Source organism: Dipodomys ordii, unplaced genomic scaffold (genome assembly GCF_000151885.1).
Source record: "Dipodomys ordii isolate 6190 unplaced genomic scaffold, Dord_2.0 Scaffold32, whole genome shotgun sequence".
NCBI lineage: Eukaryota > Metazoa > Chordata > Mammalia > Rodentia > Heteromyidae > Dipodomys > Dipodomys ordii.
Genome location: NW_012267248.1, coordinates 9937265 through 9951771, shown reverse-complemented (window position 1 = coordinate 9951771; position 14507 = coordinate 9937265). Strand labels below are relative to the sequence as shown.

The 14507-nt window shown below is 44.9% G+C and overlaps 2 protein-coding genes across 2 annotated transcripts in view; both read right to left on the bottom strand.

Annotated features, from left to right (window-relative positions):
* The window catches only part of LOC105985988, a 95816-nt gene that overhangs the window by 49193 nt on the left and 32116 nt on the right, over nt 1-14507 (bottom strand). The gene's annotated exons all lie outside the window — the stretch shown is intronic.
* On the bottom strand, nt 8916-9842 carry LOC105985989 (N-acetyllactosaminide beta-1,6-N-acetylglucosaminyl-transferase). Its single transcript, XM_013016720.1, has one exon. The coding sequence runs from the start codon at nt 9840-9842 to the stop codon at nt 8916-8918; it is 927 nt and encodes a 308-aa protein (XP_012872174.1).

Genomic DNA, 14507 nt, shown 5'->3' with positions numbered 1-14507 from the left:
GACAGGACTGATAGGAACAGGATTAATCACTCAATCCCAGCCCAAGCAGGTGTACAGATGTGCTGATTAGATTTGCGAACCTGGTGTGAAGAAGTTGCCCACCATGAAGAGTGACGATGACTACAGACATGGGGAGGAGGCCAGTGGTCGGAAAAGCAGCAGGTACATTCAAAGAGCAAGGAGATGAGGGTCCAGAACACAATGCTGGGTTCTGATCCATCAGTGCTCTAACCACAAGGTGCTTCAATGTCAAGGACTTCATTGAGAGAACAAGAGCCAGAGCAAACGGAGGAAAGAGCCAAGGAGGGCGTTTACCTTTAGAAAGCCAAGTTTCCCTCATTTAAAATTTCACTTTAGAACTATGGTTCTGAAACTCAACTGATATCAAACACTCATTGCAAGAACTGGGAACCTGCTGGGTGCTGGTGGCTCATGGTTATAATCCTAGCTAGGTTGAGATCTGAGGATTGCAATTCAAAGGCAGCCTGGGCAGGAAAGGCCTTAAGACTCTTAAGCTCCTGAAAACTGGAAGTGGTACTGTGGCTCAAAGTGGTAGAGCTCTAGTCTTGAGCATAAATAGCTAAAGGATAAAATGAGGCTCTGACTTCAAGCCTAACAACCTACAATAAACAACAACAATAAAAAAAACAAACAAGCTGGGCTTCGGTGGCTTCTGCCTGTAATCCTAGCTATTCAGGAGGCTGAGACCTGAGGATTACGGTTCAAAGCCAGCTGGTGCAGTAAAGTCCACAAGACTCTTATCTCCAATAAACCACTTCTGGTAAGAAGTGGTGCTGTGGCTCAAGTGGTAGAGCTCTCGCCTTGAGCAGAAGAGCTGAGGGACAGCGCCCAGGCCCAGAGTTCAAGCCCTATGACCAATGAAGAAAAAACAAACAGACAGCTTTTAGAAGACAAAAAAAAAAACATCACAACTTTTTTTTTTCCTTCCTAGTACTGGGGTTTGAGGGCTTAACCTCAGGGCCTAAAGCTCTGGAGTGGTTTTTATTCAAGGCTGGTTCTTTGCTCCTTGAGCCATACCTCACTTGAGCCACACCACTACTTCCAGCTTTTTGCTAGTTCATTAGAGGTAAAAGTCTACCCCACTTGGGAAAAAGCAATAATCAATACCATCTCTTCCCCCTCTGATTTGGAATGCCATACTATTATTAAGTAATTTTAAATAAAATTTCACTTAATTATGGTGTCTTTTTCTTTCTTTTTTTTTTTTTTTTTGGTCCGGTTGTGTGGCCTGAACTCTGGGCCTGGGTGCTGTCCCTCAGCTCTTCAGCTCAAGGCTAGAGCTCTACCACTTGAGCCACATTGCCACTTACAGCTTTTTCTGCTTATATGGTACTGAGGAATCGAACCCAGGGCCTCATGCATACAAGACAAGCACTCTACCACTGAGTCACCTTCCCGGCCCTGTGGGGTGGGTCTTTTTCAAGACTTTCTTCTGTGTTCCATTGACCATTTTGGTCTGTTCATGTGCCAATACTGTGAGAGCTATTTGTTTGCATTTATTTTTGTGTCAGTACTGGGGCTTGTACTCAGGGCCTGGGTGCTATCCCTTTGCTTTTTTGCTCAAGGTTGGTTCTCTACTACTTCAGCAAAGCTCCACTTCCAGCTTTTTGGAGGTTAGAGATAAGAGTCTTTAGGATTTGTCCACCCAGACTTAGAATGACAATCCTCAGATCTCGGCCTCCTGAGTAGCTAGGATTACAGGCGTGAGCTACCAGAGAGTTTGGGGGGGGGGGGAGGAAAGTGTATATATATCTATATATAGATATATATACACACACATATATATACAAAAAAGTATATATATATATATATATATGGTAGAAAAAAAGAGTAAATGATAGTAAATGCAAATGCCAAGTTAGTTGAGAGTGATGATAACTATTACTATTAATCTCTAGAAAAATAGAAAAAAAAAGATGTAAGAGCTCAGTTGATAAAAATTCCCATTGTCAAAATTTAATCCCTAAAATTTGGCCTTATTCTTTTATCCATTAAAACATGTTCAAAACATCCAAAAAAAAAAGTGAACTAAAACATTCTTATGAAAGAAAAGGATCGTGAGAAAGGTCAGAGCAAAGGTTCAAATGAAGAAACCTAACACAGTAAGGGGAGACGGAAACCAAAGGAAACCAAAGTCAAAGCACACACACAAAACTCCATGGCCTCAGGAGTTCTGCCTTAGTAGGCAAAAGAAAGTTCTAGAAGAAGAACAAGAAGAGCTAGAGAAAATAGGTCTTTCTTAAGAGGTGGTATGTAGAAGTTGAATATAAAGGAGCAGCAGAAGCCAGGTGAGCTACTGCTATCACAGGCTCGGCTCTCTACAGGGCCAAGGTCCTGATCACAAGAAACAGAATGATGGGCGTGCTGCCTGGCTTCCCTGAAGAGAGGAGTGAGACTGAGGCTTCCCAGGGAAGTGGGAGAAAAGAAAACAGGAATGGAGAGCAGGGGAAGGTATAGAAGGGAGAGGGGGTGGAGTGGGAGGAAATCGAGAAAAGGGAAAGAAGGGAAAAGTAGAGTGAGGCTTTGTGACTCTTGCTACCTCTAGGAGTAGCTTTTCTTTACATTATCTCCAGGTTTAAATGTTTGGGGGGCGTGTATGTGTGTGTGTGTGTGTGCGTGTGCGTGTGCGTGCGTGTGTGTGCGTGCATGCGTGTGTATGTGTGTGTGTGTGCGCGCGTGTGTATTGGGACTTGAACTCAAGGCCTTGTGCTTCACTTAGTTTCTTCCACTGAAGGCTGGTGCTCTATCACTTGAGTCACACATCCACTTTTCGCTTTTTGCTGATTAATTGGAGATAAGGGTCTCACAGATTTTTCTGCCTAGGCTGGCTTCATAGATCCTCAGATCTCAGCCAGCTGAGTAGTTAGGAGGTGTGAGTCACCAGTGCCCAGTTTATCTCCAATTTTAATTGACTTCCACTTTGTTTACAGACACCATGTAATTCTAGGGTACCGCTCATCTTGGTTGTCTTACTCTTGGAAATATTTTAGGACTCTTGATATGCCTGGACGGGTTTTTTTTTTGCACTCACTTTGATGTTGATTCTGTATTTACATAAGAGTTTCCCCCTTAAAAGCACAACACTAGCTGGGCACCAGTGGCTCATGCCTGTAATTCTAGCAACTCAGGAGGTTGAGATCTGAGGATCGAGGTTAAAAGCCAGCCTGTGCAGGAAAGTACATGAGACTCTTATCCCCAATTAACTCCCAGAAAACAGGAAGTGATGCTGTGGCTCAAGTGGTAGAGAGCTCAACTTGAGCTATAGAGGACAGAGATAGCACACAAGTCCAGAGTTCAAACCCAGAGACAGCACACAAGTCCAGAGTTCAAGCCCCACGACCGACCAAAAACAAAAAAAAAGCACAACACTGAAAACAAAAGAGGTAATGCGATTCAAGGCCAAGGACCCCAAATCTTCAATCACAAAAGACACTCCAGTATCTATCACTGGAATAGCTGGAATGAGTGGTTAGATTTGACCTTGCCTTTGAAGGTGGAGAGAGGACATTGACTGGAAATTTGGGGAGGACCCACCTACCAGCCAGATCTCCTTTCTCTACAAAGCAATCCAAGATGGGAAGGAGGCAAAACCTCCAGAGATGTCATGCTATCCAGAAATACACCAGCAGAGTCAGACTGGCCAGGTTTCCTTCCTCTCTCAGAGACACCCCACCCATTCCTGAAAGGGAATATGGGATGCCACCACCAAAGCCAACGGGAAAGGTAAACCCCAGCCACTTTTCTCACTGTGGATTCCTGAGGCTAACAAGCAAGGTTTTTAGGGGTCTTCTAGAATGAAAGAGGCATGCAAAGTAGAGGCATGTCTTTCTACATGGGCCCATTAGGGCTTATTGTTTTGTTTTAGTCCTTTGCATTCACTAGAAGTCCAGAGGGGTTGTGATCATTCCACAGATGCATAGTATTTTTGGGGGGGCGGGGTCCGGTCATGGGGCCTGAATTCTGGGCCTGGGCGCTGTCCCTCAGCTCTTCAGCTCAAGGCTAGCGCTCTACCACTTGAGTCACAACACCACTTCCGGATTTTTTTGTTTTTGCTTATGTGGTGCTGAGGAATCGAACCCAGGGCCTCAAGCATGCAAGGCAAGCGCTCTACCACTGAGCCACCTTCCCAGCCCATCGTATTCTTTGAACAAGTTCACTCCCTGTATTACCTTAGCTCTTCACCCTTTTTCAAATATTATTTAGTACTTTTCACTAAGCTGTCTTCATTTATTCACAGATGGATAGCTAGGACAGATATAGATAGATAGCTGATAGGAAATAGATGAGAGTCAGGAAATAGATGATAGTCAGAGACAGCTGATTTATAGAGAGATACCTACATAGATAGACACATTGATTGGTATTCTTCCATTCTCTTCACCTCCCTTAGCCTCTCCTTTCTCCCTCTTCCCTCCAGCTGATCTTGAGGCAGGAGACATACATGAGGAGACAGGATTAATGGAAATTAATTAATAAACATTACAAGAGCCAGACTACAACATTAGAATCAGGAAGTAAAAACTAGAAGACCAAAGCAAGGCTCCCCTTTTTTTTAGATATTAAATGACACACTTAGGAGACCACAAGGGGGGTGTTTTCATGAACCTTCTCCTTTTATGTGTTAAGAAGCTGCTAGGTTCCCAGTAGGGGCCTCTGACAGAAAGAAGGAGGCAACTCTGGCAACAGGAAATCCTGAAGGTTACCAGGGTTTGGGGTAAGGCCTCACCCGTTTCATCCACCCCAAACCATTGTCTACAGATTAGAAGTTGCTAGGTAACCTGACCTTGTGTTTTCTCCAAGCTCAGAAAGCCTAGGAACCCCCTTTGGAGTCTGCATTCCCATTTCCTGCGTTAGGGGCAGGAAATGTTTCTGTTCTCCATTGCCCCCACCCCCTTTATTCAGTGACACTTAAATAATCCTTGCTAAAACTACCTTGCCTTCTCTCCATTTTAGACCCGTTGAAATGTCTTCACAGGTGGATCTCAAGGACCTGTGGTTTCCATAGCAACCGGGAAGCCGAAGGAGCCCCTCCCCTTTTGTCAGGTGACTCTGGCAGGCAGTCAAAACCTCTGACACTCAAAGTCCACCATCCTCATCCTCGTTCTGCTGAACCCTTCTTCCCATACTGGGGAACATTTGAGGTTCTGTGAGCTTCCATGACTTAAAGGACATTATTCCCACCTCAGGTCCTCAGCTCCACCCACACCTGAGCTCCTACCTGCCCTATAGTTCCCGCCAGATGGCTGGCCCCTCCCTCTCTCAGACCCAGACCTACCTGCCCGTGACTGGCACCAGAGCTACCCACCTGGACAGGGGCAAACGCCTTATATGTTCCCTCTCCCCGGGGAGATATGGCCCCTGTAATAAACCTTATAATAATCTTTCCCCAGTGCCTGGGTGCCTCTGCGTGGTCCCCTGGGATGGTGGTGCTGGATCCTAACAGAAGGGATCAGACTATTGCTGCGAGAGTATGTGAGACCCCCCAAACCTATAAATATATATATTTTGAAATGGGAAGCCAGATGCCACTGGCTCACATCAGCTACTCAGGAGGCTGAGATCTGAGGATCGCAGTTCAAGGCCAGCCCAGGCAGAAAAAAGTCCATGAAACTCTTCTCTCCAATTATCCACCAAAAAGCTGCAAATAGAGCTATGATTCGAAGTGGTAGTACCAGCCTGGAGCATAAATACTTAGGGACCACACCCAAGCCTTGAGTTTAAGCCCCAGGACCAGCACACACAAAAAGTTAAAATAGTAATTTTTTTATTGTCATTATTATTTTGCATAACCAACAGAAAAAAAATGGGGTCTAGGTATGTTGCCCAGACTGGTCCCATACTGTGATCCCTCTTACCTTAGCCTCCACAAACTTAGATTCTTTCCTTCCTTCCTTCCTTCCTTCCTTCCTTCCTTCCTTCCTTCCTTCCTTCCTTCCTTCCTTCCTTCCTTCCTGTTAAAGCCACAAGCCACCCATTTACTGAGTTACAAAATGCCTTCACCTCAGTAGAGTACTTGAGGCCATTTATGGCCAGAACCAAACTTTAATCGATTTTAAGGGAATAGTGGAACTAGAAAGGAATGCAATATTTAAATATGGAAATCAGCTTCTAAGTATCTAATGTTCCCCCAATTATATAATCACAAAGGGAACAGCAGGTCAAAGGTAAAAAGACCGAGGCCAAGGGGAGGAGAGGAAGGGAGCTAGGACACAGAGAATGTGCTAGGCAAGTCCTCATGGATTCACAACCATAACTTGGTATTTTCCAGAGAAGGTGGGCATGTTTATCGCCCAGCAAGCCCAGCCCTGCAGCCCGGAGCACTTCCCAGCATTTCCAACTTGGCAGCCCCCCAACAACCAGAACAATGGTTGCTTTTCTCTTGCTTTTATAATGCTGTCTAGTTCATTAGAGATCATTTTGTATTTTTTTTATTGAGTCCAAACCTTATTGTTTACTTCCAAAGAAATCTTACCTATCGTATCTTATATATTAAAAAAAAAAATAACCCATCTGGTAAATCAGTAATTTGATGGGAAAGAAAGGAGGTCTAGAATCTTATTATTTGTCTCAAATAAAATAAGTTTCTGCTAAAAACAATATGCAGCTAAGATACATGCTTGAGTCCAAATAGTTATTGTAAGGTCCACTACTGGATGGCAAGCAGACTCCACCCTCCTCGCAGCAAAGTCTCCGCCCAGTACCTGCGTTACCTAGGCAACTGGCACACCTGGAAGAGGTCACATCTGCATCCACTGAGGTCACATCTGAATTTGATGTGGCCACACCTTTCTCCGCCCATACCCTAGATAAGGCCTGGCCCAGGCCCAGCTGCTATCTTTTCCCAGCTCTCTCTTTCCCAGCTCTCTCTCCTTTCCCAGCTCTCTCCCTTTCCTGACTCTCTCTTTCCCAGATGCCCTCTTTTCTAGCTCTTTCCCACCTCTTTCCCAGGCCTGTCCCAGCTGCGTGGAGGGCCAGCGTGGGCTGGTGCCAGCCAGAACGATGAATAAACCTACCCCTTACCTGAATACCACGTGCATGATGCTGTTCTTACTCGGCTACCTCTTTTTTATAAACCTAACAGTTATCTCAGTTGGTTTTAGAGAAAGGTAGCTGCGGTGCCATAGGAAAGCTTCTTGCTTTGGCATTCATTCATTCATTGATTCATTCACTCATTTAGAATTCAATAGCCTCCTAATATGTATTTATTGAGCGGGTACTATATATTCTGAGCATTTCACTTCTAGCTGACTCATAACACCTAATGCAAATAACAAAACAGAAAATGACTCTGGCTTTCAACAAACCTCACGCAATTAGGAAACATGATTATTGAGATGGCAATAGGCTCTTTGAAGGGAAAAAAAATCAGGATGGTATGCAAGTCCCAAGCTGGCCCATGACTTGGTAGGGGGATGGTTCTGGTGGTCAGAGCTGCTGTTCTGAGATATGACAGGTGTAAAAGAGGTTTGTGCTTCTTCAAAGATGGGCAGAAGGATAAGCCAGGCAAAGATCTTGGGCGAAGAGCAAGTCTGACAAATTTAGGAAGAAAGAGCACCAGTGTGGACTGAGAACAGAAACATCTGATGTGGCAACGATTCTGTAAGATGCTGCATGTGGCCAGGCCACGGTGACTCAAAGCCTGTGATCCTAGTGTCTCAGTGTGATGACCCCCAAAAGAATATAAAATGTGAAATTAGATACAGAACAAAATTATTGATTTTGAATAGAGCCAAACTTGAAAGGCAGGATCTCCCTGTAGAAAACAAACAAACAAACAAAGAAAAATCCCTCAAGGCTAGTCATTAAAAGGAGACATTCCAAAGATAAAGGCTTGAAGTAAATTAGTGAGTTAAACACCTGGTTACTGGAATTCAGTTAAGTAGTAGTAAAACAGTCCGCCATGGGGCCTCTCCAGGCCAGGGGTGACTCAGAAGGCTACCCCTTTTACTGTAACTACTAGTTTCTAGAAAGTAGAAACACCTGGCCCCCAAACCACGAATTGCCTGTTGCTTAAAGGTCAAGAAATTATTACAGGGGTATTTATGGTTCTGTTTCAGGAATGTTTGTGATTTACGCGCTTGCAAAATAACTGCTAAGTTCTGCTTCTGTGTACCAGACCAGCTCGCTTGCATCTACTCTAAAAGAATGTATTTTTTGCCTTTATAAACCTTGAGCTATTAGCGTTCGAGGCTGCTCACTGCCAAGTTGAGTCAGCCCCGGCCAGTCAATCCAATAAACTCCAGCTTTTTAAGATACTGGTGAGCATCTATGACTTTGTCCAGGGGGTCAGTCCACTTCATCAGGAGGCAAAACACACACACAGGACAGAACATGGCAAACTAAAAGAGAGATATCACAGCGAAGTATTCTAGTTAGTGTGAGAATACTTTAACGGTCAAGTTAGTGTTAGAATACTTTAGTGATCACATAGAGCACATGATATTGCATTTAGAAAGGATAAGAGTGAGTACTACACATTTTAGTTTTCATCTATCTTCATGTTCTAATTTTTTTTTAAGTCCGACATCCCTCAGTATCCCTGGGGGACTGGTTCCAGTTCCAGAGTCCCCCTTGGGTAAAAGAACCACAGATGCTCTGGTTCCTTACATAAATATTATGTATTATGCTACCGTATGTGCATAATTGTACAAATGCTCTTCATATACTTCGTATCATGTCTAGATGACTTACAAGAGCTAAGAAAATGTCTGGGTCCTGTCAGTAGTCAGAGTATTTTTTTTAGGAAATCATGACAAGAAGAAAGTCTATACATGTGTAAGACAAGATGCACTTTTTCCATTTGAGTTTGGTTGAACCTCCGATATGGAACCTGTGGGTGTGGGAAGCACATACCCCCCCTCAAAAAAAAAGACACCCCCAAAAACCATGAAATCTCACATACCTGGAATCCTATTGAGCGTCACCCAGAAATGTTCATCCGGACTGAAAGTGTCCTTGGACCACTGGAGCAAATCAACAGCCCGTGAGTCATGGAGAACAAAGTTAGCAAACTCTCTTGATAGAGCAACATAAGCTGAGCCAAAGTAAATGGTGAGGTTATGGGGAGGCGGCGGCTTCAAGGTGGCCGTTCGGATCACATAGGAAAGCTCTTTACCCAGATGCTCTCGGTGGACAAACTTAGTCCTCCCGACGGCGTGGGCTGGGGGCAGCACCCCTGGGGTGAGATTCTTCCCTTTAAGTCCTTTCAGATACTGCACGATTTCCCTGTTGGTCTTCAGGGGGAAATCTTGCCCACAGGTGTTGAGGAGGTACTTCCAGGGGACCTCAGTGGCCACCAGATCCTTCAAGCAGTTCAGGTCAGCCTGGAGCCTGGAGATCCCACCATAGACCACGGGTTCCATCTTGGAAGCCAGAAACGCATTTGGGAAGCAGCTGACTAACTGTCCCACGGCTTCTTTGAATTCAACCGTGGCCTTTTCATCCACGTGAATGCAGTAGACATTTTGGGGCATGTAGATGGATCTGAAGAGTCTTGCAAAGGTGTCAAAATTATGATGGATGACCATGATGTACGCCAAAGGAAATTCAACTTCTTCTTGAGATAAAGGAGCTGTGATATAGTGGCTGTGAGTCGAGTATTCCTTGCAAGAAGATTTCTCATAGATCATGAGCTTATTTCTCCACAGGAAAGGAGTTTTCCCATTGATAAAGGATGTGCAAACTTGAGTCAGAATCCTAGCATCAGAAATATTTAACCTCTGGTAGCTTTGATCTCCCCCAAAGCTGAACACATAGAACACGATAAAAACAATGACAGCAGAGACAGAAACTATAAATAGGGACCGCACGGATAAAGGCATGCCTCAAAGAAGAACGAGAGAGCCAAGTCCACCCAGATGTGCAAATCTGTTCCCAGACTTATTTTTTCTCTTTCTTCCCAATTCTTACTGTGGTACATACTCCAGTGATTGCTGCCCAGAAAGACGTGTTGTAGTGTCCATAGTCTGAGTTCTCTCTCGCTCTCTCTCCCTCTCCCAGTCCCCGTCCCTGTCCCTCTCTCTCGCTCTCTCCCCTCCCTCCCTCTCTCTTGCTCTTTCGCTGTCCCAGCTGATATTAGAAACCAATCACACACACCCCCTCCCGGCTCACTAGCTTGCTCTTCCAGCTGATATTAGAAACCAATCACGCCCCTCTCCAGCCTCCTTTGTCTAAAAATCCCAGTAGCAGGTTGCTTAAGCCCAGCCTTTTCCTCCTCCCTCTGCTCCTAATTTTCATCTATCTCCTCCCATTTTGCCAAAACTCTGCTGACTCTTCTCGCCCCCCCCCCTGCAGATTTAGCTTCCCGGATCTCTCTTCTTTCATTTCCTGTGTTTCTTCCCACTCCCATCCTTGTTATTACCGTTCAGAGAATTCACACTGTGAAAGCCGGTGTGAAAGGGCAGGCGACTGGCATCCTGCGGCTGCTTTCTTCAGGGTAGCTCAGGGCTATGTTCCCCAGCCTGGCTGTTCCAGAACCACCCACGGCACATAACATAACCTCTGTTCTGCAAGTCTCAAATGGCAAAATGTAAAATAAAAGAAACCCTCTTTCATGCTTTCTGGCCCCACCCCATCGGTTTCCAAAAGAGGAGCTTCCAGGAGGAGGAGTTTTGGTCTCCAAGGTGATGTGAAGTTGCAAAGGTTTCAGGGAGGGGGGTAGGGGCGGTCCAGGAGGTGCTTTGACTTTGAAAGGAATCCTCACCTCGCAATTCCAGCATCTGCTCTGGTTTGGCTGTAACTGTTGGGGCCAGATGAACAACTCTTGAGCCATACTCGCAGGTTTGGATGACATCTGAGGCTTCACAGCAACAGGCTTGATCAAGACCACAAATGATGTGCAGATAGAAGATCCAAAGTGCAGAGTCTCACCGCCCCAGGACATGACCCAGTGTTTATGAACCGAGTAGATGAGTGTTTACAAACAGCATTTCATTGAAGGAATTCCAAAGTCTGTGACTCAGAAGTTTTTCACCTTCAATTTTCCATTTTTTCACCGTGTGTGTATGGTGTATGTGTGTGTGCATGCACGTGTGTGCACGTGTGCATGTGTGTGCCAGTCCTGGGACTTGAATGCAGAGCCTGGGCAACTCTCCTTTTGCTGTTTCACTCAAAGCTGGCACTTTACCACTTGAGCCATGCTTCCGTTTCTGGCTTTTGGGTGGTTGATTGGTGGTAAGAGTCTGAATTTCCTGCCCATGGGTAGATCCTCCCATCTCAGCCTCTGGAGTAGCTAGGATTACAGGAATAAGGCACGGGAGCCAGGCCTTATGGCTTATTTTTGAATGGCAAATAGCTTCATGCATTTTAAAACAGCCTTTTAAAAATGACTTTCAAAATTACTGACTCTATGTAAACACCACTCGGTGGCTCTACTCGCCCCAGCATTAAGTCACAGTGGAAACTATATGTCTACCCCATCCAGTAAAGGAAGAATGTCCTTCAAAACATGCGCTCTCCCGCCTTTTAAAATGCCTCTCCCCTGCTACTAATGAAACTTACAGGCCACCACACAAGGGAACAAAAATGAAAGCTACCCTCCAGCCCACCCAGATGCCACTTCTCCAGCTCAAGTCTATTTGGGATTTTTCTTTCTACCTTACTAAATTATCTATGCACTTCCCACAAGTAAACTCTTGGCCTAACCAACCAGATTCTTTTTTTTTTGGTCGGTCCTGGGGCTTGAACTCTGGGCCTGGGCGCTGTCCCTGGGCGCTTTAGCTCAAGGCGTGTGCTCTACCACTTGAGCCACAGCGCCACTTCCGGTTTTCTAGTGGTTTATTGGAGATAAGAGTCTCATGGACTTTCCTTCCCCGGGCTGGCTTTGAACCGAGATCCTCAGATCTCAGCCTCCTGAGTAGCTAGGATTACAGGCATGAGCCACTGGCGCCCAGCTAACCAACCAGATTCTTCGGCCAAATAGAAAAAGAAAATAAAGGGCTGGGAATGTGGCTTAGTGGTAGAGTGCTTGCCTAGCATGCGTGAAGCCCTGGGTTCGATTCCTCAGTACCTCCTAAACAGAAAAGACCAGAAGTGGTGCTGTGGCTTAAGTGGTAGAGTGCTAGCCTTGAGCAAAAGAAGCCCAGGGACAGTGCCCAGGCCCTGAGTTCAAGCCTCAGGACTGGCAAGAGAAAAACTAAAAGGGAAAAAGATTGATGAATGGGTTGTACTAGGATTTGAACTTGCAGCCTTATGATTGCTAAGCTGATGGTCTACCACTTGAGCTACACCTATAGTCCTATTTTTTCTGGTTATTTTGGAGATGGAGACTCACAGACTTTCCCAAGCTTCAAACTACAACCTTCCAAATCTCTACCTTCTAAGTAGCTAGAGTTATAAGCACGAGCCACAGGTACTTAGCTAGAATTCTTTATATCCTCTGCAGTATACAGCAATTTTTCAGTTAGATAATTCTCTTTTTTTTTTATTTTTAATTTTTGTCAGTTGTGGGGCCTGAACTCTGGGCCTGGGCGCTGTGCCTCAGCTCTTCAGCTCAAGGCTAGTACTCTACCACTTGAGCCACAGTACCCACCTCCGGCTTTATGTGGTGCTGAGGAATCGAATCCAGGGTTTCATGCATGAGAGGCAAGCACTCTACCACTGAGCCACCTTCCCAGCCCTTGGCTTAAATACTAGGTGATTATTTCCAAACAATCAAAAGCAATTTTTAGTATCTTGTTTGGCAAAGCCTTGGGACTCAGAATGAATATTAAAATATTTGCAGCCTAACAAAGCATTCCATGTACAGATATATAACGTAATTAGGGCAACAGAATCTGTTTATAATACCATTTCCAGCTGGAGAGTAAACATAGGCTCAGAGTCACACAGGCTGAGGAGACAGACATTAATGATGTTACTATATTAAGAAGTAGAGACACAAGCCAAAATAGAAACTTTTGTAATAACTCTGTATTCAGCCCAATAATTCACATAGTATGTGAATTATTGAAAGCCATAGCTTTTTTTTTTCTTTCAACAAATTTACCTTATCCTTAGGCTAATTTCTCCCTTTCTCAAGTTCTGGTATTTTAAAAATCCTTACAGGAAGCCAGGTGCTGTTGGCTCAGACCTGTAATCCTAGCTACTCAGGGGTTGAGATCTAAGGATCACAGCTCAAAGCCAGACACGGCAGGAAAGTCCATGAGGCTCTTATCTCCAATAAACCACCAGAAAACCAGAAGTGGTGCTGTGGCTCAAGTGGTAGAGTGCTAGCCTTGAATTGAAGAGCTGAGGGTCAGTGCCCAGGCCCAGAGTTCAAGTCCCACAACCAAAAAAAAAAAAATCCTTACAGATCTTTAACAAAATGGTTATCTTGTCTTATGAGAGGATGCCTTTCCTTCTACGTAGTAGTTACTTTGATTTGTTTACCTAGCATGGAGTGTGCTAAGCTTTGTAGCTATTGTGACTAAGAAGGCCCAGCTTTCCCTACCTGCTTTTTACTCTAGCCAAAGGCAGAGTTGATGTTTACATGCCTAGCAACCATTCCTTAGCCCTCATTTTGGAAATAATTATTTCAGAACTAACCAATGAATCAAGCTAGACATGTTTACCCTTCCCCCTGGGACATCTTACAGGCCTTCTTTGATTATATCCAGAAGCTTTGGGAGAGGAATAGTAAAGGACTTCTGGGGCTTGAACTCAGGGCCTGGGTACTGTCCCAAGCCTAGTGCTCTACTGCTTGAGCCATAGCTCCACTTCTGGCTTTTTGATAGTTAATTGGAGATAAGAGTCTCACCTCCCAGGCTCGCTCTGAACTGTGCTTGTCAGACCTCAGCCTTCTGAGTAGCTAGGATTCAGCTAAGAAGCCTTTCTATGGTGTACGTTTATTTAAGACTTTTTCCCCTCCAATTATAAAGATCTATAGAACATAGCTCCAAAATGAAGACAGCAGCCAGCTGGGCTACTTGGAAGGTTGGGAAGGATGATTATAAGGTCAAGGCCAGCCCGAGCTACCAAATGAGACCCCCCCCCCATACACACACAAAAGCAAACAACAACACACACAAAAAGGGGCTGGAAAGGTGGCTCAGTGGTAGAGTGCTTGCCTTGCATGCCTAGGGCTCTGGGTTCGATTCCTCAGCACCGCATAAGCAAAAAGAAAAAAGCTGGAAGTGGCGCTGTGGCTCAAGTGGTAGAGCGCTAGCCTTGACCTGAAGAGCTGAGGGACAGTGCCCAGGCCCAGAGTTTAGGCCCCACAACCAGACCCCCCAAAAACAAAACAAAAACAAACACACACACAAAAACAGAATATGAAAAGAGGATCCTGGATTTCAAATGCTGGCGGCTCTAACCTCAGTGAATAAAAAAGAAAGATACGTCCTCTAATAGGCACTCAGTGTCTCTTGGATTTCTCAAATTCACAGAGCAAAACTGTGTTCATCTGACCCAGTAAGACCTGGAACTAGAGTCAGGCAGCACTGAAGAGTTGCTGTTTGCAAGGCTAAGCTGAGCAAAAAAATAGGAAGAGACAAAAAAAAAGGAAGAAG

Bases quoted from the DNA above. Each gene is read 5' to 3' on its own strand.
- LOC105985989 (XM_013016720.1), bottom strand. From the start codon at position 9,842: ATGCCTTTATCCGTGCGGTCCCTATTTATAGTTTCTGTCTCTGCTGTC.